This window comes from Salvelinus fontinalis, chromosome 12 (assembly GCF_029448725.1).
Source record: "Salvelinus fontinalis isolate EN_2023a chromosome 12, ASM2944872v1, whole genome shotgun sequence".
NCBI lineage: Eukaryota > Metazoa > Chordata > Actinopteri > Salmoniformes > Salmonidae > Salvelinus > Salvelinus fontinalis.
This window is the reverse complement of record NC_074676.1, coordinates 48,707,975-48,716,819: the sequence shown is the minus strand read 5'-3', so window position 1 is coordinate 48,716,819 and position 8,845 is coordinate 48,707,975. Positions and strand designations below refer to the sequence as shown.

Sequence of the window (8,845 nt, the reverse complement as noted above, 5' to 3'; positions counted from 1 at the left end):
TGATTGTGTAATAATCTCCTTGCCAGAATCGCTGTGAGGCATATCCAAATTCTGCTTATTATTTATGTGTGTGTGTGTGTGTCTCTCTCTCTCTCTCTGTGTGTGTGTCTCTGTCTGTGTGTGTCTACTTGTTTGTGCTCTACAGCTAAAGTGCTATCAGTGAGAGTGATTGACAGCGGTGATCACTGTCTCTCATTGGCTGCTGACGGGACTCTGAGGAGGTGGAGCCTGTTGAGTGGCAGGCAGCTGTACTGTACCCTGGAGGCGGTGTCTAGTAACCCCTCGCCTTCCACCTCACACATCCACGTGTCTGAGGAGTGGGCCCTTGTCTTTACCCACTCTGGAGGCCATGTATGACATGGATGTGAAGGAGTTAATTGTCTTATATCAACAACAAAAAAATGAATTATGAATTTTCCTTCAAATGCACCTTTTCAATCATTCTGTTTCTAGCTTTTTTTGATATGTACAGTAGGGACTCCCAAATTATTATCATCACCCCTTTAACACTTCTGCTTTACCTGCAGGTGAAAGTATGGCATCTTAACACAGCAGACATAATCTTCCAAGTCAAAGATACCGGTATCTCCATTCTTGGAGTATTGAACAGAATTGTCGTCTCCCTCTCAGACGCAGCACATCTTCCCACCCATCCGCCGAGGCCAAGACAGTGCAGACCCGTTTGGAAAACTCTTCACATAGTTTGACCCTTACAACTTCCCTTTCACTGCAAAACATTGCAGACTACTTATAGCATCCAAGGAGGGCTTTCTCTATCAGGTACAGATTACTGAAACATGTCAATGTGCATTTATTCCTTGTGTTATTATTTTTCTATTATTTGGAAATGACAGTCTATCATTACTTTAAGACATGAAGGTCAGTCAATACAGAACATTTCAAGATCTTTGAAAGGTTCTTTCAGTGCAGTCGCAAAAACCATCAAGCGCTATGGTGAAACTGACTCTCATGAGGACCGCCACAGGAAAGGAAGACCCAGAGTTACCTCTGCTGCTGAGGATAAGTTTATTAGAGTTAACTGCACCTCAGTTTGCAGCCCAAATACATGCTTCACTACTAAAGGACACCAATAATAAGAAGAGAATTGGTTGGGCCAAGAAACACAAGCAATGGACATTAGACCGGTAGAAATCTGTCCTTTTGTCTGATGAGTCCAAATTTGAGATTGTTTGGTTCCAACTGCCGTGTTTGTGAGAAAGAGTAGGTGAATGGTTCCCACCGTGAAGGATGGAGGAGCAGGTGTGACGGTTCTTTGCTGGTGACACTGTCTGATTTATTTAGAATTCAAGGCACACTCATTCTGCAGCGATATGCCATCCCATCTGATTTGCGCTATCATTTGTTTTTCAACAGGACAATGACCCAACACACCTCCAAGCTGTGTAAGGGCTATTTGACCAAGGAGAGTGATGGAGTGCTGCATCAGATCACCTGGCCTCCACAATCACCTGACCACAACCCAATTGAGATGGTTTGGGATGAGTTGGATCACAGAGTGAAGGAAAAGCATCCAACAAGTCCTCAGCATATGTGGGAACTCCTTCAAGACTGTTGGAAAAGCATTCCTCATGAAGCTGGTTGAGAGAATGCCAAGAGTGTGCAAAGCTGTCATCAAAGCGTGGCTACATTGAAGAATCTAAAATCTAAAATATATTTTGATTTGTTTAACACTTTTTTTGTTACTACATGATTCTATATGTGGTATTTCATAGTTTTGATGTCTTCACTATTGTAACGTTCGTCTGGTGGTGTATGAACGGACCAAGGCGCAGCGGGTGTTGAATACATAACGATTTATTACAAACAGACGAAACACTGACAAAACACTAGAACAAACTACAAAACAATAAACGAAGGCAACAGACCTGAAACAAACAAACTTACAATTAGACGAAGGACGCAAGAACAGGAACAGACTACCTAAAACGAACGAACAAACGAAACAGTCCCATGTGGATTACACAGACACAGGAACAATCACCCACAAACAAACAGTGAGAACAACCTACCTTAATATGACTCTCAATCAGAGGAAACGCCAAGCACCTGCCTCTAATTGAGAGCCATACCAGGCAACCCATTAACCCAACATAGAAAACACATAACATAGACTACCCACCCAAACTCACGCCCTGACCAATTAAACACATACCAAACAACAGAAAACAGGTCAGGAACGTGACAACTATTATGCAAATTCTAGTGTATTCAAGGTTTAAAACGGCTTCTAAAGTTTGTCATTTTCATTCACATTTCCTGTTGCTACAGGATTATTTTCCTGATGTGAGAAACTGTTCAAATTAAGATAGACATCCGTTTTAAAATACAGTTTCTTATATTGATAAGATAATCTGAGACATTTCCTGTGGTTGGAAATCGTGTATTTAATAGTTAATGCCTTTGCTTTCCGGCTTGCAATGAAAAACCAGGCGATGATCAGAATCACAGTTTTAATAACGTACAAAAATCAAGGCCACATCTGTGCACTGTGGACCACACAGTGCTTTCTTGAACAACCTTTTGACATGAAAGTACATAGATTCACAGTGGGTACAGACTACTTCTGTTCAAAGCTGTTGCTCATGTACAACTCTATTGGACCAAGAGGAGGGCCCTTTCATTCCTTGTTGAAGTCCCAGGAAGCAGGGTACCAAACATTGTTGTCTAGTCTTTCTCTAGTCAAAGAAGGGTGTTTTCCACCATCTTGTTTTGGCCTCTGTTGAACCGTTTTTATGCGAGACACCTGGCAAGATGCCAAAGTAATCATACACAGCTGCAAGAAAACAAAAACAAAAAGTTGGTACATGATGAAAAAAGAATGGCCACAACAAACATGCCTACAATCATTCATATTTTCTCAAGTCCTTTTTGAAGCACTGTCTTTGTGTTGATTTAGAAATCACTGTCTTTGTGTTGATTTAGAAATCACTGTCTTTGTGTTGATTTAGAAATCACTGTCTTTGTGTTGATTTAGAAATCACTGTCTTTGTGTTGATTTAGAAATCACTGTCTTTGTGTTGATTTAGAAATCACTGTCTTTGTGTTGATTTAGAAATCACTGTCTTTGTGTTGATTTAGAAATCACTGTCTTTCTGTTAATTTAGAAATCACAGTATTTTTTTTTCTGTCTCTGTGACTTGTGTAGCTTTATGTGTTTCTGCTTGTTTTCAACTGCACTGACACAGTGCATCTTCAAATGTGATTAAACATGTTATTGGACTGGTAATCTAATTGTGGTTTTGTGGCCTCTTTGCGGCTGAGAATTCCCTACAAATATAAACTCAGCAAAAAAAGAAATGTCCTCTCACTGTCAACTGAGTTTATTTTCAGCAAACTTAACGTGTAAATATTTGTATGAACATAACAAGATTCAACAACTGAGACATAAACTGAACAAGTTCCACAGACATGTGACTAACAGATATTGAATAATGTGTCCCTGAACAAAGGGGGGGTATCAGTATCTAGTGTGGCCACCAGCTGCATTAAGTACTGCAGTGCATCTCCTCCTCATGGACTGCACCAGATTTGCCAGTTCTTGCTGTGAGATGTTACCCCACTCTTCCACCAAGGCACCTGCAAGTTCCCGGACATTTCTGGGGGATATGGCCCTAGCCCTCACCCTCCCATCCAACAGGTCCCAGACGTGCTCAATGGGGATTGAGATCCGGGCTCTTCGCTGGCCATAGCAGAACACTGACATTCCTGTCTTGCAGGAAGTCACGCACAGAACGAGCAGTATGGCTGGTGGCATTGTCATGCTGGAGGGTCATGTCAGGATGAGCCTGCAGGAGGGTACCACATGAGGGAGGAGGATGTCTTCCCTGTAACGCACAGCGTTGAGATTGCCTGAAATGACAACAAGCTCAGTCCGATGATGCTGTAACACACCGTTCCAGACCATGACGGACCCTCCACCTCCAAATCGATCCCGCTCCAGAGTATAGGCCTCGGTGTAACGCTCATTCCTTCGATGATAAACGTGAATCCGACCATCACCCCTGGTGAGACAAAACCGCGACTTGTCAGTGAAGAGCACTTTTTGCCAGTCCTGTCTGGTCCAGCGACGGTGGGTTTGTGCCCATAGGTGACGTTGTTGCCTTAATTGCCTACCGTCTGTAAGCTGTTACAGACATCTCACAAGTCCTTAACTGGCAGCTTCATTAAATAGTACCTGCAAAACACCAGTCTCAATGTCAACAGTGAAGAGGCGACTCCAGGATGCTGGCCTTCTAGTGGGGTGAGGACTTGTGAGGCGTCTGTTTCACAAACTAGACACTCTAATGTACTTGTCGTCTTGCTCAGTTGTGCACCGGGGCCTCCCACTCCTCTTTCTATTCTGGTAATAGCCAGTTTGCGCTGTTCTGTGAAGGGAGTAGTACACAGCATTGTACGAGATCTTAAGTTTCTTGGCAATTTTTTGCATGGAATAGACAAGAATAGACTGACGAGTTTCAGAAGGTTATTTGTTTCTGGCCATTTTGAGCCTGTCATCGAACCCACAAATGCTGATGCTCCAGATACTCAACTAGTCTAAAGAAGGCCAGTTGTATTGCTTCTTTAATCAGGACAACAGTTTTCAGCTGTGCTAACATAATTGCAAAAGGGTATTCTAATGATCAATTAGCCTTTTAAAATTATAAACTTTAATTAGCTAACACAACGTGTCATTGGAACACAGGAGTGATGGTTGCTGATAATGGGCCTCTGTACGCCTATGTAGATATTCCATTTAAAAAATCAGCCGCTTGCAGCTACAAAGTCATTTACGACATTAACAATGTCTACACTGTATTTCCGATCAATTTGATGTTATTTTAATGCACAAAAAAATTAGCTTTTCTTTCAAAAACAAGGACATTTCGAAGTGACCCCAAACTTTTGAGCGCTAGTGTATATAACATTTGATTCCTAATGATTTGAAATTGATTTTTGTTGCCAGGTAGATTTCCAGAGCAAGTAACAAATGTATTTAAATTGTAACTGCTTAACTGCACTACATTGGAAAGGGGTTTGTACTTTTCCAGAATCGACTATGTTTGGAATCTCCTACTACTGAGCCATGTCTTACCTCTAGGCAGAGCAGAGCCACAGTAATCCCCCCCACTAGGAAGAGGTTCTGCTTCCCCCACCACACAACCTTATCCAGGCAGCCATTGGTGTACACTCTCCTCCCTGCTGAACTCAGCTCCATACTCTGGACCTCATAGCCACACATGGTGTTGAAAACTGTCTGGGGAATACAGTGGATATAACATTAGTAAGCATGAGTTTTGGGACAGACACTGAAGTCCAGGAATGGCCAACGCTTTTCCTGGAGAGCTACTGGGTGTGCAGGCTTTTGTTGCGGCACTGCTCTAAAACACCTGAATCTTCTGACACCAGGCAAACTGGTTGACTATAGTGAATAAGCTTGATTTCAAAATGTTTTACTGAGGTTTAGATTGAGTTGCTTCACTGCAGTTGCGCCATTCTATTCTAGGATAGTAGGTTGTGTTTCATTGCTCTTGCATGGATTCTGCTAACACAGGAAGTATTTCAGTTGACTCAGCAGCCTACTGTCCATTGTTCTGTAGATATGCAGTGCATAGTGTTGTGGTCGACTTCTTCTCATTTCATAATCACAGCAAAGGTTGTTCCCAGAGGTCATTTATATACTGTAGTGCTTTAATAAAGCTGAGTGAAGGAAATATATGATGAATTATGAATGTGTTGTTTTGAGGTTATTTGTTTGTCTGACCTCATTGTGCAGTCGTAGGCAGCAGGAAAAAGGCACTCCACAGGCTTCCAGACTGGGGTTTTCCGCAGAGCACTGGAAGTAGACGTTATCGGACCAGTCCTCATAGGTGTGAACACCACAGCACTGGAACTGCAATCAGAAAAGACAAGTATCACGTTCCTGACCTGTTTTCTGTTATTTTTGTATGTGTTTAGTTGGTCAGGGCGTGAGTTGGGGTGGGCATTCTATGTTTTGTGTTTCTATGTTTAGGTGGTTTGTAATTAGCCTTATATGGTTCTCAATCAGAGACAGGTGTTTGACTTTTCCTCTGATTGAGAACCATATAAAGGTAGGCTGTTCACACTGTTTGTTTGTGGGTGGTTGTCTCCTGTGTCTGTGCATGTGCACCACACGGGACTGTTTCGTTTTGTCGTTCGTGTATGTAGTCTGTTCCTGTTCGTGGGTTCTTCGTGTATTTATGTAAGTTCCGTGTTCAGGTCTGTCTACGTCGTTTTGTTATTTTGGTAATCCTTTCAAGTGTTTATCGTGTTTCGTCTTTTCTTTAATAAATTCGTTATGTCAAACTTTCATGCTGCGCTTTGGTCCAATCCCTACTCCTCCTCTTCGGACGAAGAGGAGGAGGACAACCGTTACAACAAGTGCATTAGTATCAATAAACCCTTGTACAGCAAAGTGAACAGTGTTGTACTTAAATAGATAATATATTCATAATATTTTCATTTATCAGATTGTTTTATCCAAAGACACCAATACACAAATACTCGGTATATGTGATCTATAAAGAAATAAAACCCTCAATTCTAGTAATTCTATTTTAGGGCCGGCACCATGCTTCGTCCAACTGAACCACGGAACCACGTTGACTGTGATTATCAGTGTAATTCACCTTTTTCTGAACAAAGTCAATAACATTTTCCAAGTCCAAATCCTCCCGATAGCTAACAATTGCCTTTCTCATTAACTTCTCCGTCCTCTCCAAAACCTGAAAGAACATCAGAAAGCATCTCATGAGTCAATAGTATCTAATATGACATCATTTGATTATGGTGTAAACTTGTATTCTAAATGTTGGCAAGCGGAGAATTGCATCCTGCTTGGCTATAAAGGGCATGCAATTCTCAGCATAAAACTGACTTTCAGGGTTCTCACATGACCTTGTCAGTGAACAGGAATCCAAGCAGTGCAGCTGTAATCTGTAGGAGAAGGATTACCACCAATATCCCTGAAAACTGGCAACACAAGGGACATTTCAACCTGGTAGTAGGCCAGGACAGTTGCATGAATTACTCTCTGTAATCATTATAATGATAAACAATGTTTAGATAATTACATGTCTACTATTCACCACCATCTATCTATGGCTTTCCATTGTACTTAAATCAATATGTTATGTGTGGCTAGCTCATCACAGTGATATTGTAAACTATTGTCTCAAGCAAGGAGCGACTCACTGTCTTCAGTAGGCAGGTTCCATTGCGCAATGCACCGAAGCACCCAAAGAAGGTGATCATAAACATTAGGGAGCCAATGACGATCAGCAAGAGAGCTGGGTCAGTCATCAAAGTGTCCACAACATCTGTGGAATCACACACACACACACACACACACACACACACACACACACACACACACACACACACACACACACACACACACACACACACACACACACACACACACACACACACACACACACACACACACACACACACACACACACACACACACACACACACACACAGTCTCATCAGTGGCATGTATCACACTAAATAGGCTATATGTGTCAGTTGAGTGTAGACAAGCACTTGCCATTGAAAATGTGTGTTTATGACATTTAGACTGACCTTTCTCTTTGGAAACTTTGGCGTAGATTCCTACTGCTATAAGAACAGCACTTGCTACCTGGAGAAAGGAATGTTGAACTAATTGTAATATAGCATGCAGTTGGATTTACAAACTTGTCATTTGTATTTCATAGTAGCCTTTCACTTTGAATATTCTGTGTAGGCAGGCTGTCATTAGCTACAAGGAATAATCAATCACTGAACTTTAAAGTAAACACAGCAGGCTTTTTGTGATATTGTGACTTTTAACGACATACACACAGGACATCTACTTCCTTTGGCAGTCTTATCTTTCTGATGAGAAAATAGATTAGCAGAGCATCCTTTGACAATATTAAAAGGAAAATATATATGGGCTACACAAGGCATGTCTCTGCTAATGATATAGTTTTTATCAACTTACCCAAAAAATGTAACAGCAGATGAATAAAGTGTATTTAATGGTTATATATTTTTTAATTCCTTTCACCATTCTCCTTGTGTATTATGTGAGTTCTTGAAAAGTCGGGTGTGGTGGTTTGAAATCGCCAGACTACAGCAAAGAGTTCTCTTCCCCTTTCCCCTCTCCTGCTTATACTCTCAAGATGTGTCTCAGCTTGTCTAGGGACTGGTTGCAACACTACAAGACACATTCTTTACACCTGAGAGAGAACTTTGGCTACCTGACGTCGACCCCAAATACGTTCCTCATTATTTATAATGGTCAAGTTCACTTAAAACTGGAATCCTTTAATTGAAACAATAACAAAGCAGTCACCACACCTGTATTTTGGTAAAAAGCTGTAACAGCTCTCAAATTCAAAGAGAGAGACCTACGTATGCAGGACTCACCATCCATGATATCAAAAGTATAGTTTTAACCATGTTTTGAGGTTATAAGGTGTTTGTTTAAATTCATTTTGTTTACCAACATTGGAGTATAACAAGCTTATATGTAGGGTTCTGAGGGAGTATGACAGTTGAACTAAGCTCATTAGGCATTTATAATACACTTCAAGAATCAATGCATTCATTTATAATACAAACATGGATGTATCAACTAAGGAACAGGTGTCAAACTCATGCCATGGAGGGCCCGTGTCTGTGGGTTTTCGCTCCACCCTTGAACTCCCCTCACCTGGTTGTCGAGGTCTTAATTGAAAGGAAAAAACTAAAACCGCAGACACAGCCCTCCGTGGATTGAGTTTGAGTCCCCTGAACTAAGGATTCTAGCTTTAAAGCTGAAGTTGCCCCATGGCAC

General features: G+C 41.4%; 1 protein-coding gene across 1 annotated transcript; it reads right to left on the bottom strand.

Moving 5' to 3' along the window:
* Positions 1-1,747: 1,747 nt before the first annotated feature.
* zgc:113223 (uncharacterized protein LOC541424 homolog) lies at positions 1,748-8,532 on the bottom strand. The gene is made up of 8 exons (XM_055941006.1): positions 8,009-8,532; positions 7,606-7,663; positions 7,213-7,337; positions 6,916-6,990; positions 6,648-6,743; positions 5,762-5,890; positions 5,093-5,254; positions 1,748-2,794 (listed from the first exon to the last, which is right to left on the bottom strand). The coding sequence occupies exons 1-8, from the start codon at positions 8,075-8,077 to the stop codon at positions 2,639-2,641; spliced, it is 870 nt and encodes a 289-aa protein (XP_055796981.1). The 5' UTR covers positions 8,078-8,532; the 3' UTR covers positions 1,748-2,638.
* Between the last annotated feature and the right edge of the window lie 313 nt (positions 8,533-8,845).

Bases quoted from the DNA above. Each gene is read 5' to 3' on its own strand.
- zgc:113223 (XM_055941006.1), bottom strand. From the start codon at position 8,077: ATGGTGAAAGGAATTAAAAAATATATAACCATTAAATACACTTTATTC. The intron at 6,744-6,915 runs GTCATGTGAGAA...ATGTTCTTTCAG, and splicing joins GATTCCTGTTCACTGACAAG to GTTTTGGAGAGGACGGAGAA. The intron at 5,255-5,761 runs GTCAGACAAACA...TGTATTCCCCAG, and splicing joins GCCTACGACTGCACAATGAG to ACAGTTTTCAACACCATGTG.